Here is a 16,926-nt window from a genome sequence, read left to right as displayed (position 1 = left end):
AGGTAACACATGGGAGTTGTGAGGGATGTAGACAGGTGGTCCAAGGCAAAGTCATTTTTCTCCATAGTAAAATAGGTCAGGCACCGTACCCAAGGGTTCTCTCAGGGCAAAGCCTTCACAGCCCCAGCTAACTCAGGCTGAGAGCTGTGTTTTCCTCTGGAGTTCTGGGAGGTAGGGATGGACAGGATGCGGCCTGACTACTTGTCCAGATGGGGACTCAGAGATATCGTGGAGGCTGAGAGGAAGAGGGAAAGAAAAAGGCTGTGTCCGAGCCAGAATGGCTACACAGACTGTTAGCTTGTTGTGTCACAGGTGCCCTAAGACCAGGGCTTTCCTTCCTCTCCTTCTGATGTTGCAAATTTAGAAGTCAGGAACATTCCTGGGGGTGGAGGGGAGGGCTATTAACTCTAAGGTCCACAAGGAACAGCAGAGAGAGAACAAGCAGAGGAGTTTCCAGCTCATTTTTAGCATTTCCCTGACGTAGAGGAAGAGGAAGGAAAGGATTTTAACTAACACCCTGAGCTAAAAATGGGGGAGTCAAAAAGCAAGATTATAAAAGTTAGGATATTTCTTTCCTTCCTTTTCCTTTACGCCCCACATGAGCGGCCACTGAGAACGCAACTCATTTTCAGTCTCTTTTGTAATTGGGAACAGGATTGAAATAGAGAAATGAACCTCCCTGGTAATGCTCTTTCTTATTCATGAGCTTCAATCTCTTTCCTTTGCAAATCTTCTGTCTCAGCTTCAGTGAGCCGGCAGACTGAAGCTTGCACACACTGCAGGCCTGACTTGTCCCCTAATGAAGTTGTGAGGCACAGTGAGGAGGTCTGAGCTTCAGAGGGACAGGAAAAAAGACCATACATTGAGTGAGGCACATTCACGTCTTCAAACGGAACAGTGAAGACCCCCCAAAGGGCAGAGCTGAACACGACAAATCAATCCAGTCAACTTCCATATGGAAGGTGAAGCTGAAGCTCTATAATTTAGGGCAGCAAAATCAGGCCCACACGCTGGCCCTCCCCACTTGCAGTCTGTGGCCTTCGGCACACTCCCAATTTTCAGCTTGTGTCTGGGACTTGCCACTCACCCTAAACTGAGTAGCCTGGGACTCTAAGATGCAGTAGGCACTGCATGAAGCTGAAGCTTCCAGAATCATTGAATGCACCAAAGTGCAGCTGTTCCCACTTTGTGGATGAGGACAACTGGGGCTCAGAGAGTCTTAATAAGTTAGCAAAGGGCACTTTCAATATGGTGGAGCCTCGAAACATGCTCTATAGAACACAGCATGTGAGGGCAAGTGTTAGAGTTCAAATTCAGGTCTTAAGACTCTGAGCCTAGTGCTATTTCTACTACCCCAAAGTTGTAGAGCTTTTTCCAATATATTCTGTCATTAATCATGGTGGATTATATTTTATTGCTTCATCACATTTTGTGAATAAGTGAAATATGTGTGACTTTTTTTTTCTTTTTTTTTTTTTTTTGAATGAGGAACATTCTATCCTTTCAGCCTCTGTCTTTGTTCTCCCATTCAGACTCAATTAGTTCTCCTTAATTTTTATCCTCCAGGTCCCAGAAAGGACAGGTACTGACTTGAGAGGTGTCTCAAATCTGAGGTCAGACAAGGTCAGGACCCTGTTGCTGCCATTTTACATTAGGGCTGAGTGGATCTTAGATAGGGTCTGATTTAATTCTCTCTTTTTGCAGATAAGAAAACTGAATCCAGGAAGATTGGTTTTCTAAAGGTCACCCAGCTTCCCAGTAGCACAGCTGGGGACTTGAGCTGCACTTGAGTCTGCACCCTAATTCCAGGCCAGCTCCACGCAGCTGCCATGACACCTTGGGATATGCACTAATGGAATTGCTTCCCTTTGGCTCCCCTTGACTATATGCAGAGGTTGGTGCTTCTCAGGTAAACCTTGTAGGACCGAGGAGATTAAACACAGGACACGGGGAGATCATTCCCTTACCTTAAACTGAATTTTCCAAAACTAGTCTCAACCTCTTCAGGGCCTCCTTGAATGGGCTTAGGGTAACTCTCTTCCTTTAGATGCTGCTGAGACCTGCAGGGAGGGTTCATATGGAGGAGCCTAGAGAGATCCAAACTTTGACTACCTCTTCCTATTTATCATAGGTGTTGCTGTAGACCGAGACGGTGGCACTCAAGTTCAGAGGAGTGGGACTCTGAATTTATCTGTACTAACTGGGAAATATCCTCTTTTTGTGAAAAGATTTCAAATAGCTACCCCAAATGTAACTTTTTCTGTCAATGGGCAAGTAAGTTTATCACTTTCAGGGGTCAAAAGTTCACATAAAACATTCCCAGTCAGGATCATTTTAGGTCATGCTGGTACAAACTCATCTTGGAATGCAACCAACAACACTCCATATGAGGTCTTAGCAATAAGTGTCTGGAATATGAAGCGGCTGAGAAATGCCACAGGTGTATCCAAAGGGTCCTTACACAATGAGATCTGGTCTGGCAGCCATCAATGGCTAGAATCACTAAGCTATGGGCTAAGAAGTCTATGTCTGATGCAACAGCACAGCTGTTTTGGGATAAAAGATAGAGACTTTGATGGAACAGAGGCAAAAGTGAGAGACTCAGGACTGGAGTGGGAGTATGAGCCCATCTCATCCACCTCTGATCACAACTGATGGAGCGTGGAGAAGGAGGTCCTTCATGCTCTTCTGGGTGACATGTAGGAGTAGAGGTTCCTATTTATCAGCTAGAAGCAGAGAAGTGAGAGTGTTGGTATGTGAGAAATGGGGAACAATAACATTGGGGGTTTTGTATTCTGCACAGAACTAGCTGGCTTTCCCTCTGACCTTAGGCAGGTGGAATGAGAGAGATCTGGTCTCAGGGTTGTTGGTGTCCAGAGCCCAAGTCAAATGTAGTCATCAAGAAGCATCAAGTGCTTTCAAAATAACATTCTCTCTAGAACACTGGAGGCTAGGGATATAGCTCAGTTGGTAGAGTGCTTTCCTTGCATGCACAAGGCCCTAGGTTCAATCCCTCGCACCACCAAAAAATAAAAAAATAAAAAACAAAAAACAACATGTAAGCATCTGGATGACAATACCAATGAATTCATAACTATTTATTGTAAATCACTTGTAGTTTATACATTATTAATGGCAAAATAACATGGTTAAACACCTGCTGGATAAAGAACCTCATTATGATAATTTCTGATTGGCATCATTTCTCTTTCTAAAACTTACATTTTAAGTCCTACATTGTTCCTGAAAATATCTATCTTCAAAGTACTCTTATAACAACATTGCTATAGAGCCTTCCTTTGTATACACACATCTAACACAAAGGGCACGATTTTCCATTAATCTGACATGTTCTTTACAAGATAACTGGACAAACAAAAATTGCTTTAGTCCAGAAACTACATAATGATCACTTTATATTTTGCTGCAAAATCAATGACGGAGCATGCAAATGAAACGTTAATAGACAAAGAGTTCTAGACAACTTTCAGTTATTAAGATCTGATGACCTGGTGTGAAAAATTATTACACTTATTTAGCAGGAGTAGCTAACGTACATGCATCAGTGGCTAGGATCCATTAGAATACAAATTAGGTGTCTAAACATTTAAATGAGAGCTTCATTTGAGCTTAATTTGATGTCTGGCATGTGTGAGTTATACACCTTTAAAATGACAATAGCAAAGAGAACAAAATCAAACATCTAAGCAGGCATTGATTTATAGGTTGGGCTGAGCATATGGCTAGAGCACAAAACTAGCCTAGTAGTGAACCAATCTCATTTAAAGCAAAGGCAGTGGAGCATTAGCTAGCTGTAAACAGGGGGGAAAAGAGTCATTTCCATTATCCTCATTTTTTAAAGTTTTTGAATCTCTTACATTAACAATCCAAAAAATAAAATAAAATAAAATAAAAAGCACACAGACACAGTAATTACAAAACAGGAACACTCTTCTGTTACTGTGAAGACCCCTCTTTTGTCTTCTACCCCACCTCTCTGCTCCTTTAGATGGTATGTTTAAAAGCAATACTGGGTTAATTGGTAGAAAATAAAACAAATATTCTCTCGGATCACACTGAAAGAGTTAAATATCTATCCTGCCAGGGTTAACATCATGTACAAGCACATAACAATGTATATATGACACATTGTAGCTACAGCAAAGAAATCACATGTCCACATTCTAATGTTAAATCATGATCCTAATATTGACTAAAATTTTTTTTATCAATAGTTAGAGTTGACATCATTTTGAGAAAACAAGAAAATCCCACATCACATAGATCCCATTCCTTCCCCATCCTCCACCCCCTCCTACGACCCACGAACAAGGGAACCGCAGTGATAAGAGCCGTGAGCCGAGGCAGAGGTGGGGACGCTGTTCCAGGTTCAGCCGCTGCCATCTCCAGTCTTGGCTTTGCGAGCCTCGATCATGGCCTTGGTGGCCTGTTTTCGATCAGTGGCCAGCCCCAGCAAGCACATGAAGTCAATGAACCAGGTGGTTGGGTTGAAATTTAAGCCAAATTCACTCGCAGAGTAATCAAAGGGAAAGGTGTGATGGTAATTGTGGAAACCTTCACCTGGAAGACAAAGAGAGCCTTTGACATAACTCCACCACCTCCTCTCTGTACTGATTTCTCTGTTGGTGGTGTATTACCGATACCCCAATTGTGTATACACTAATAGTGTCATATTTGTACATGCACATGACAAAATTTAATCAATCTCAGGACCTTTCCTTTCCTTCATTTTCTTTCTCTCCCTGATCTGTTTGACTATTTTACTGATTCTATTATTATTATTATTTAGTGTATTTAATTAATGCATTATAATTATATCAGTGGGATTGATTGTGGATATTCAAACAAGCACATAGCATAATTGGGTAGATTATATTACCCAGTATTTCCCTCATGTCTTCCCCTCCTCCCTCCCTCTCCATCTCCCTCCCTTATTTCATGAGATCCCCTTTTTAAAAAAATTCTCTCTCTAGCTTCTGGATATGAGAGAAAATATTCAACCCTTGACTTTCTGAGTCTGGCTTATTCATTTAGCACAATGACTAACATAATTTCTTTTCTTTTTCTTTTTTGCAGTGCTAGGAATCAAACCCAGGGCCTCAGGAATGCCAGGCAAGCTCTCTGCCACTGAGCCACATCCCCAGCAAATGAAATTTTTCATTCTTCATGACTGAATAAAACTCCATTGTATATAATACCACATTTGTGTATATATAACACTCCTCAGTTATGGGCACCTACTTGCATAGATTTTTGTATCACCCCTGTTTTGTGAGGGTGGTACTAAAGATTGAACCCAATGGTGCTTTACGTCTGACTTAGCTATCCAGTCCTTTAATTTCTTATTTTTATTTCTTGTTTTTTTTTTCAGATAGGGTCTTCCTAAGTTGCTGAGGGTCTTGCTTAACTGTTGAGGCTGGCCTTGAACTTGCAGTCCTCCTGCCTTAGCCTCCTAAGTCATCAGGATGACAAGATATGCCACTGTGCCAGGCTATCACCCATTTTTTTTGAGGGTCTATCATGTATAAGACATTATGTCAGGCTCTGTGGGGAGCAAAAGACTTGGTTTCAGCCCTCAAGAACATTTTCTCAGTTGGTTAGATTCAGTGTGGACAGAAAAATAATGCCATTAGTTATCAGCATAAAATCACAGGATTAATTTCCTGTGTGAATTGCGGATATGATAGTACAGACTTCAAGCTGGACTTCTCAAGCTAAATGCTAAGTGGCTGATAACAGATCATCATTTTGACATGTTTATAAAAGAAAAAGAGTCTTTGTGGACTGGAGTGATGACAGCAAGACTTCTTGGGCGAGCCTGGAGGAGGGGAATCAGAATTATTCAGATAAGTAAATTAAGGAGTTAGATCTTTAAATATCCAAAATCAGCTGGGTGGTGGCACATGCCTGTAATCTCTGGAGACTGAGGCAGGAGGATTGCAAGTTCAAAACCAGACTCAGCAACTTAGCAAGGCCTTAAGCAACTCCATGAGATCCTGTCTCAAAATAAAAAATAAAATGGAGTGGGGAGGTTGTTCAGTGGTTAAGCGTCCCTGGGTTCAAACCCTGGTACCAAAAGAAAAAAAAAATCTCAAACCTATCCAAATATTATTTTCCCTCTCCCAATGAGTTGCTCTCCTCCCTTACCATTTTTTTTCAAAAATATGTTCATAAAAGGTATGAGGGCTTCTCCAAATTGATTTTTTGTGTTTCTTTTTTAAATTGACAAAATATATATGTATCATACAAACTTGTTTTGAAATATGTATATTTACTGTGGAATCACTAAATTGAGCTAATTAACATGTTACCTCTCATACTTATTTTTTATGGTAAGAACACTTAAAATCTATTTTCAGCAATTTTTTTATACTTTTGTTTTATTTTTTTTTTATATGGTGCTTAGGATCGAACCCAGGGCCTTGCACGTGCTAGACGATCGCTCTACCGCTGAGCTACAATTCCAGCCCTATTTTCAGCAATTTTTAAGACACAATATATTGTTATTAACTATGGTCACCATATTGTACAATAGATCAATTATTTCTTGCATCTAACTGGAATTTTATATATTTTAACCAATACTCCCAGCCTCCCTGTCACCCCACCCTGGTCACCACCATTCCACTCTACTTCTATGAGTTCAACTTTTTTAGATTCCACATTTGAGAACATGCAGTATTTGTCTTTCTGTGCCTCGCTTTGATTGCTTAGCACACTGTCCTCCAGGGTCATCCAGACTGTCACATATGACAGGATTTCCTTTTCTGAGACTAAAGAATATTCCATTGTGGATATATTCCTCATTTACATAATGCATGTTCTTTATCCATTCATCCATGGATGAACACTGAGGTTGATTTTATATCTTGGCTATTGTGAACAATGTTTCAATCAGCACAGAAATCTCTCTTTCAACACTGTCATTTCATTTCCTTTGGATACATACCGAGCTGTGGGATTCCTGAGTCAGATCAGATGGGAGTTTGATTTTCAATTTTTTGAGGAACCTCCATACTGTTTTCTATAATGGCTGCACTAACTTACAGTCCCGCCAAGAGTGGGCAAGGGTTTCCTCTTCTCCACATCTTCCCCAGTGCTGGTGATCTTTTGTCTTTTTGCTAATAGTCACTCTAACAGTGGAAGTGTTCTGATTTACATTTGCACTTCTCTGATGATTAATTAATTTTGTAAAATTACCTTAATTTTATAAAATGATTTTATTAAGATATAGTTCACATTCCATACAATTCACCCTTTAAAACTATCCCATTGGAAGGCTTTTAGGATATTCACAGAGCTGTGCATCCATCACCACAGTGAATTTTATAACATTTTTATTATTCCCAGAGATATGCCCACACTTCCTTGCCGTCTCCTCAACCTCTTCCCAATCCCTCCCAGCTTACTTTCTGTCTGCATAATTTGCCTGTACTGGACATTTTATGTAAATGAAGTCATACAGCATGTAGTCCTTTGTGACTGGCTTCTTTCACTTAGCACGTTCTTAACACGATCTCATGGCTGAGTAGTATTTCATTGTATGGATCCACTGCATTGCATTTATCTGTTTATCAGCTGGTGGACATTTGGGTTCCTCTCCGCTTTTTAGCTACTATAAATAATATTGTCAGCATTCATATACAAATTTTTGTGTAGGCCCATGTTTTCATTTCTCTTGGGTATAAAATCGGGGAGTGGAGTCGCCAGGTGCTGTTTTCAGCTGTTTGAGGACTGGAAACAGACTCTCCCCTTGCTTCTCGAGTGGGTACTGGTTCTCCTCTGATCCTACTGGAAGAAGGGACTCCACTTTACAATCAGTCCATCACATGGACTCATCTGTGGTCTGCAGTTTTCTTTTTTACTTTAGCTCTTTCCTTCTCTGCCCTTCACTTGTATCATTTTTGGTGTTTTTCGTGGAGTACAGTATGGAGGAGTTTCTTCCTGTTTTCAGACAGGCACTACGTATCCGCTCCCCTCTCTGCTGGACAATGAAATGCAACACAAGCCTTCCAAGGACCTTTATGAAGCAAACCTCCTGGGAGTCCAGCATCGGCCTGGACAGACTTAACACCAATGTCCAGCTCTGCAGGTTCCCGGCCCATCTATCCCTATATAAGATGTGATGGTTTGTCTTATTCCCACTTCTGGATGTGGCGCCCCTCATTGTGGTCCTCAGAAGATAAGGGGTGAGAGAAAAAGAAGGTGGGGGGGGAGGGGCAGGAAACACCTCCTCTTTTAATTCCAAGACCCATTTCTACCTTCTCATCCAGCTGCTAGCACAAGTTGACAAAATCTTTAGGATCCCTGAGATCTTCACAAATAGATGACTAATAGAATGAAATAGTAGCGGAAACTCATTGCTGAGTGGCACAGAGAAGGTTCCTGTCTAGCAGTAGGAATCTCCCTTCCTGAGTTGATCTCTGTGTTCAGGACACAGCTTACCAAGGAGTCTGAGTTGCTTCTGTAAAGAAGTAGTTAATATTTATGAATCACTTACTGTGTGCTAGGCACAGGGCCACGTGTGTCTTACCAGGTATCAACTCCTATTATCCTCACACCTCTGAGCTAAATGCTATGAGCATCCCCATTTTAAAATGCAAATGAACAGAAGGGACAAGTAATGCACCTAAACCCATAAGGCTAACAATAAAAGCCACAGCACAGAAGGCTGATTTCATGCTAAGCTGCTAAGCACCATTCTAAACACTAGGTATTAAGTCATCTGACTCTCCAACGAACCCAGGAGGAGGTAAGGGCTACTATTATCCTTACTTTACAGGTAAGGACATCAAATGTAGGGGAGCCAGATCACTTGCCCAGAGAAAAAGTGGAGGATCCAGGACTTGACCAAACTCACATGACTCCATTAGCCTAGCTCGTAAGCATGGAGAGTCCGTGTCTCCTTTCTCCCCATCTCCCTGTTTGGAGCCCCCTTTTCCTGCCACATGATTGGACAGTCAAGGCTAGAGTGGCCAGGGAAGTTTGAGAGAAAAGTGCTGCTTCTTCTTTAGGAAAACTTCTGTAGTAAAAATAAATAACTACTATTTATTGATCACCTATTAGGTAGCAGGCACTGCACCAAGCAATTTATGTCTTCCTGTAAATCAGAGAAATCACATGAGTTTGCAAGAGCCGGGATTCTAAGGTCAAAGCTCAAGTTCACTCCACTCCACTCCTTCTTTGTACAGATCCCATAAAACCACTGAAATGTCATTCTCCCCGTGGACTTTCAATTCCCCTACTCACCAATGGCGCCCAGAGTGACAAGTGGGTTCTGTCGAGGGCTGACGTGCTTGTCATAGGGCCGGTTTCCATACATGTGGGCAGCACTGTTGACCAGCCAGGTGCCATTGAGGGAGATGGTGTAACGGAGGATAGTGGCCAAGAAATAGGAATTCCACAGACTCTCTCCCCAGATGTACCAGGGCACCACCGTGGGGAACACAAAGCACATGAGCACCACGGTGATCTTATAGTACCTATGAGGGAGGACACCAAGTTATTATTAGGCACCCACGGAGGTTGACGGAGGTGGGAATAGGCTGAACAAGTTCCTAGGGGGGAAAAACACACAAAGGACCTCTGCCAGTCAGCACCTTCAGCTCTTTCTGATAAGGAGAACCTTGTTGTGTGTCACCCTCTCTGCAAGGTCACAAACCCAAATACACACAACAGCTAGGCAGATAACAGAGTTTTGAATGGTCGAATGCTATAGCAAGTGGTCAGTCTTATAGTGTACTTCTGAAGAATTTCAATGTTGAGTAAAACACTGAAACATTGTACTTGCCAGACCATATATCTTGGAGGTCCAGTAATCCTACAAGCCACCAGTTTGAGACAGCTCCTAGAGATTTCTTTCATCAGTCAACAACCTGATAGTCAGGTTTTCTTGAATAATTTCAAGACGCTTAGTATTACTTGAATAATTTTAGGTGCATGATTCTGTACTAAGTTTGATAAAAAGGTAGATAAGCTTGCGCTTAAAAAAATGTTCTCTCTCCATCAGAGATTATATGCCAAAATAGCATAAAAAATAAACAATGAGTATAGACACAGGTGTGGTCACATAGAAAGTAATCATTAAAAGCAAACCTTGGGCTGGTTGCAGTGGCACATGCCTGGAATCCCAGTGGCTGAGGCAGGAGGATCGCAAGTTCAAAGCCAGCCTCAGCAAAAGTGAGGTGCTAAGCAACTCAGTGAGACCCTGTCTCTAAATAAAATATAAAATTGGGCTGGGATGTGGCTCAATGGTCGAGTGCCCCTGAGTTCAATCCCCAGTACCCCCACCCCCACCAAAAAAAAAAAAAAAAAAAAAAAAACAACCTTGGGCTGGGGATATAGCTCATTTGGTAGAGTTCTTGCCTCACATGCATAAGGCCCTGGGTTCAATCCTCAGCACCAACAAAAAAGAAAGAAAAGCAAACCTTTGCTCTTTAGATTTTTGGCCTGAGTATCTATCAAACAATTACTAAGAACCTACTACGTGGCGGAGCTATTCTGATTCCTTTACATGTTATTGATTCATTCAATTGCAATAAAAACTCTTTGAGGAAGGGATCATCATCATTCCCATTTTACAGATGAGGCAACTGAGAAAGAGAAAGCTTATACACCTGGCTTTAAGTCACAAGACTAATGACAGTAGAACTAAAATTCAAGTCCAGGCAGAATCATGACAGAGACGATCATACTTTTCTGGCAAATGAAGTGACATCCATACCTGCGTTTTGGAGATTGCTAGCTGTACCTGGGTGTTGGTTCCCATGATAATTATGCTTATTGGGCAACATATTAATTCATCAGCACCCATTTTTCAATCACGTAGGATATAGGATGGCTGCATTTTAGTGGCAAGTGGGCACCCAGGAAGCCAGAGGGGTGAGCTATAGTTAGAGGAGCCAAGACAACAGAACAACTTGTCCTAGAGTGGGCTCCCTGGAGCCACAGGCAGAAGGTTTTGGGGAGCACTCTTCAGACATATCTGTAAAGAAGGGGGCAGAGCAGCATAGGGCTCAGGGAGAAGCTCGCTCACGATGAGTTTCTGAGGATCTGATGGGGCACTCTGGGATGGGTCACCTAGGGAGTTGTGTCAAAATGAAGATGTCCCCACAGCATTCAATCATTGGCCTCCGGGTGGCCCTGGGTGGGATAGCTCTTGGACAAGAGCGATTTCCAGAGAGGACTGCAGAGGCAGGTGGGCACATGAGCTGTAGTGGGCATGGATGAGAGCAGGGGGCGGGCATGAGACCCCGCACTGGCCAAGAGCCTGGGAACTGGGCACCAGCAGGTGAAGAAGCAGGGGTCTGAAGGGAACACGGAAGAGGTACCAGAGCCAGGGAGTGCTTCTCCTCCTCCTTTATACCTCTGGGGAGGAGAGAGAACTGCTGAGTGCAGCCAACAGAAGGCATTTTGCTACCCCAGCAGCTTCTTCCTCTCCCTCCACTCTCTTGGTTACAACCCAGAGCTTTTAAAGGAGCCTCTTCCTGGTCCTATTCTCACCTTGAGAAGAAGGCAAAAGAAAGCACATGCCCTGAGGGCTTGCCCTGTGTGGGGCAGTGGGCTAAGAGTGTCATGGGCCCTCTCACTGAATCCTCATAGCAAACTGGAGACAGACACCCTCCAGCCATCAAGACCCTGAGGCTTGTGGAGGTACCACAGCTTCCCCAGCGAGAGGCCAGGCCTCCTCTGGCTCCCCGCCCTGCCCCAGGCCTTCTCTGTCTGACTGCAGCTGCCCCATAGGACTCAGGCCCTGCCCCTGCCTTCTCCCCCTGAAATATTTAAGGAGCCACCTGCAAGCCTTGGCTCTGGTTCTAGAAGCTCAACTCCACTGGGTCCCAGTGGAGGGAGAGAGCCTGGCTTCTTAAGTGTGAGAGGGGAAAAAAAAAAAAAAAATCATGGGCTCAACTGCTACATAACCACTTCCCTAAAAAAAGATGTTCTTAAAAAACAAAACAAAACAGAAAGAACAAAAAAGCACTGTCTTCCTTCCAACAAAGCTGCAGCAGGTCAAATTACAGAACTGTTCTCCAGTTGTTCTTCCTAGTAGTTGGCTGAGATTACTCCTGTAGGTTCAGGAGAATGGAAGGAGGAAGGAATGTTTAGAGGCAAGTGAGTCTGAGTAGGACACCCACCAGTGGGATGGCTCTTCCAGAGAAAACGGTTTATACCTTCTCCCTGACCATTTCCAACAGACTCTGCAAATCTTTCCCATGTAGCCGAGTCGCCCTTCCTCCCATACACCAAGATTCTCCAGCAGCTGGTCTCTATTTAATCATGGTCACAGCCTCTGTGCCTCTGAACAAGCCCTAGGGGGACTCCCCAGTTTCCTTGCTCAATAACACTCAAATCTGTACGCCTTTGCCAGATTCCACAAAGTCTTCCAGCACTGAATCCTTCCTCATTTAAAACCCTTCCTTTCTTAAACTGGTGGAAGGGAGCAGGGCTAGAGAGGGCCTGCTGGTATTCTCTTGCCTTTTTGCGATTTTTTCTTTCTTTTTTTTTTTTATGTTGTAAAGCATGGCAGGACATTTAACTACCCATTAGGCCATTTCCTAGCTGTGTGACCTTGAGCGGATTATTTAATTGTGCTGAGCCTCAGATTTCTCTTCCATAAAATGCTCTACTAACAAATTTATTAAGTGGTCACCATGTGCCAGGCTCTTAAATGAACTCAACACAATAATCTCTCCCCTTATGGAGGAGGGGTGTTCTGGTAGAGAGCTGTTAATCTGACATTCCGATAGGAAAGACACAAGAAACATTACAAATAAACAAGACCAAGAGCGTATTCATGGTAAGTACTAAGAAGAGAAAGTAGAAAAGGAGAATATGATATATCAAGGGCAGGTACTGTAATTTGAAATAGGACATCTAGGGAAGGCCTCACAGACACTCTGGTTTTTTTTTTTTTTTTTTTTGGTAAAGGCTTGAAGGAAGTGAAAAGTTAGCCATGTGGCTAAGACGGGGGAAACCACAAATACAAAGGCCCAGAAGATATTCAGTGGAACAGCAGGAGGGCTGGGGCCAGAGCAGTTGAATTGGTAGGAGAGTTGCAAAAGATTAAGTGACAGGAATAATGAATGGGGGGACCAAGTATGGAAAGCTGTATAGGAGGCCATGCAATAATCTAGGGAAGGGAGTATGGTGGCCTGAACCAAGAGAGTAAAGGGGAGGGGCGTGGTCAGATTCTGGATGTATTTCAAAAAGAGAGTGACAGTACTTGTTAATAGGCTTGATATTGGAGACAAGGGGTGGAGTTGAGGAGGACCCCAGGGATGGAGATGCCATTGGCTGATTTGGGGAGAATGGAGAAGGAGGTGGTTTGAAGTGGCATAGGAGAGCTCAGCCTCAGGTATGGTAAGGGGGAGATGCTTGCTGCCCCTTCAAAACAGGAATGCCAAGGAAGGCATGTTCATATCCAGAGCTGGAGTTTAGAGGTGACAGGAATAGCCACTCTCACACATTTTCTCATTTGAGTTCCACAACAGCCCCAAGAAGTGATTTTTATCACCTCTCTTTTGTAGGAACTTTGGAGAGGTCCAGAAAAGGATTGAGACTTTCCCATGGCCAGACCAGTACAGAGCACTGCTAAGCCTCAGAATGAGTTCTTAATCTCTGATTATCTGCTGCCTGTAAGTAAAACCTGGTTGACACATCTGGACAACCCAGAACAGGTCACAAGAGAGATGTAAATTTACCCAATATTATTTAAGATTGCCAAAAAGTGGAACAACTCAAGGGTCCACCAATAAATACATGGTAAACAAAATGTTGTCTATGTATATAATAGAATATTATTCAGCCATTAGGAATGAAATTTTAATGTGCACCATAACGTGGATGGACTTTGAAAACATTATTATTAGTAATATAAATCAGACACACAAGGACAAACACTATATGGTTCCATTTACAGGAGGTAACTAGAATGGGCGAATTCGGAGACAGAAATGAGAACAGAAGTTAGGGCCATTGGTAGGAGGGATGAGAGGGGAAATTATTGTTTAATGGATACAGAATTTTTATAAGAATAATTAAAGTTTCATGTAGAGTACAGATGGTTATCATGGAAGTACTTAATGCCACAGAACAGCACACTCATGAATGGTTACAGATAAATATCGTTATGTTTATTTTAGCACAATAAAAATAAAATTATAAAGAAACATTTTCCTCAATAATAAAAAGAGCATAAGGGCAAAGATGGTTTCTGTTTTTCTCCAATGATACCCTGTCTTGCTACAATATTTGTGGCTTTGTTGGGAAGAAGCCTGAGTAACCAAGTTGATCCTTTAGGCTGATGGAGCAGAGGACAGAAAGGTCCTTGAATATGCTAAGACCCTACACTGCATGGCCAGTCTTGAGGTTGCTTTATCCGCATGCCTTACCTTGCAATGCAGAGCATTTTCCCTGTTCGAGACAGTTGAGTCAAGATTTTCTGAGGAGTAGCCAAAACCACTGTAGAACACTAGAGTGGATACTGTGGTGGGTCACCCAGATCCTCTGTTAGGATGAAAGACCTTCATCTTCCAGTTCCTGGTAGTGTAACCTCTCGTAGAGAAAGAGCCACTGTGTCCCAGGTCCTGACTCTCCCCCAGTGACAGCATCCAGTGACTGACAGTTGAGGGGTGCAGTCCACTGCCTGGGCCTAGCCTCCAAAGAGTTGGCTGACGCCTCCATGGAGACTGATGAGAACCCAGCTTCTTCCCTTACCTGTTCCTGCTTGTACCCCTTCTTCCACAGGTGTTGGCCCTAAGAACCCTCCTCAGTTAGCTTCCTACAATCTAATATCCACCTCAGAGCCAGCTTGTGGGGTGGCCAGCCCTGTGATATGGATACCCCACTGCACCAGCCAAATTCCTCTGGAAGCCAGACTCCAGATTCTAGCAGAGAGCCTCCCACACAGAAGGAGCTCCTAATCCTTTGTGGAATAACTAAGTAAATGATACTTGGTTAATAAATGATGACTTCTCAGCTTTTCAGGAAAATAAAAACACCACAATGATTTCAGTAAGACAAAGAGATAAAATGCCAAGATTTCAAAAAGAGAGAGAAAGAGAAAGAGAGATTGAGAGAGAAAGAGAGAGAGGGAGAACCACATAATAAATGTATAACCTACTTTTGGATTCTGTATGAGATGCTTATCTCTTGGGTTGGTTCCAAAGTAGGATTAGGCACACAAAATAAAGCCAACAATCTGATTAAAGGTATTCTCCTCAGGACCCGACCCCCAGATTTCATGATGAGACTTCCTACTCCTCGTTTAAAGGAACAATTTCTGATCATGAGCTAGGTCATTCTCCATCCTGCCAAATATGGTAACTCTAAAAGGTTTGGTTTGGAATGTGAGAAGCTCCCCCTCTGTCTTTCTGAGACTCTGGGACAGGTAAGGAATATTAAGATTATTAAGGAAGAGAAAGAAAGGGATAAGGACAAGAGAAGGGGTGGTGGATATGGATCAAGGAATTAACCATTAAGTAGGGTTTGAAACCAGAGACCCACATGTCTTAGCTAGAAACACAAAATCAAAAGCACTAAAACCACCTTCCAGGTAATTCAAGAGCAGCTTTCTATGGCTGGAAGGTGACACCATTTTTTTTTTCAGAGAGAGAGGGGGGGGGAGAGAGAGAGAGAGAGAGAGAGAGAGAGAGAGAGAGAGAGAGAGAATTTTTTAATATTTATTTTTCAGTTCTCGGGGGACACAACATCTTTGTTTGTATGTGGTGCTGAGGATCGAACCCGGGCCGCACGCATGCCAGGCGAGCGTGCTACCGCTTGAGCCACATCCCCAGCCCAAGGTGATACCATTTTAGGACAGGCATATACTACATGTTGAAACCTCTCCACTCCCACCTCCTCATAGTCCCTCATTGCCGCAGTCTGTCTGGGCACAATTCAGGAGCCACTTGTCAAAAGAAACTAACTTTATTTTTAGAACTACAAACGCCAAACAAAACAGCTCCTCAGGAAAAAACCCTCAGAGCCCAACTGCCACCACCAGCTTCCACAAGCCTCTCACCCCCACCCCAGCCTCTCCCCCTCCCACAATCCTCCTGCTCTTGAGGCCGATTGGCTGGGTTGTGTGGGCAGAGCCAAAGAAGTCCCCCAATGAGCAGCTCCGTGGAGGAGCCAATCAGCTAGATGTTGCTGGGGCCGCTGTGAGCCAATCATCAGCTGGCAATCTGAAGGGCAGGGAAACAGCCCAATGAACATCACCGCAGAGGAGCCAATCAGCTAAATGTTGCTGGGGCCACTGTGAGCCAATCATCAGCTGGCAGCTGGAAGTTTGCTAGGGCCCCTTTGGCTGTGGCTCTCAACATCTTATCACACCAATAACACAACTGGGAAGATGTTTCTCAGCATTTAGGTCAGGACAAGGAGTCCATTTTTACACAAAGGCCATCTCACTCAACAATGCCCAACCCAAGCTCTCCTAGGCAAACACAGATGTGGGTCCTAACCTTTCAACTTCTCCAACTCTTTGAGGACTATCCTCATTCCAATAAACTGGGTCACAACAAAAAGAACGGAAATCTTGAAAAGAGGTTGAAACCAAAAAATCGTTCCATATAGAAGAAAAAATTGGGAACTTCTTTCTTCATCTTTTTTTCCCAAATCAGATGTGATAAGCACCTCAAAACTCTCATTTCTCTTTAGATGAAAAAGAAATTGCTGTTCTTGGTCTTCAAGCATTTTCCTACTGCTTGGCTGATCCTAAGCACAGCAGTCCTGAGCTGGTGGTGTGTGAGACCTTGAGAGCAAAATCTATCAGAGCATGCAGGAAGGGGAGTGACTCTGGGCAGGGGGCAGTCTGAGGAAATGTGAAAAGCAGCAAACACCTCAATGGGTGAGAAAGATGCTGCAGCCCCATAAGTGTGTTATAATGATGAGCAATGAGCTGTC

At 43.2% G+C, this 16,926-nt stretch overlaps 1 protein-coding gene across 1 annotated transcript in view; it reads right to left on the bottom strand.

Moving 5' to 3' along the window:
- Positions 1-3,188: 3,188 nt before the first annotated feature.
- The window catches only part of Scd5 (stearoyl-CoA desaturase 5), a 139,459-nt gene continuing 125,721 nt past the window's right edge, over positions 3,189-16,926 (bottom strand). The window contains exons 4-5 of the mRNA XM_026409017.1: positions 9,271-9,503; positions 3,189-4,581 (exon numbers count right to left, since the gene is read on the bottom strand). Of these exons, the coding sequence (XP_026264802.1) occupies positions 4,391-4,581; positions 9,271-9,503 (424 nt within the window). The 3' untranslated portion in view covers positions 3,189-4,390. The remainder of the gene's footprint in view (positions 4,582-9,270; positions 9,504-16,926) is intronic.

The sequence above is a fragment of the Urocitellus parryii genome, chromosome 10, assembly GCF_045843805.1.
Source record: "Urocitellus parryii isolate mUroPar1 chromosome 10, mUroPar1.hap1, whole genome shotgun sequence".
NCBI classification, from domain to species: domain Eukaryota; kingdom Metazoa; phylum Chordata; class Mammalia; order Rodentia; family Sciuridae; genus Urocitellus; species Urocitellus parryii.
The sequence above is the reverse complement of the archived record's forward strand: the minus strand, read 5'-3'. Positions and strand labels throughout refer to the sequence as shown.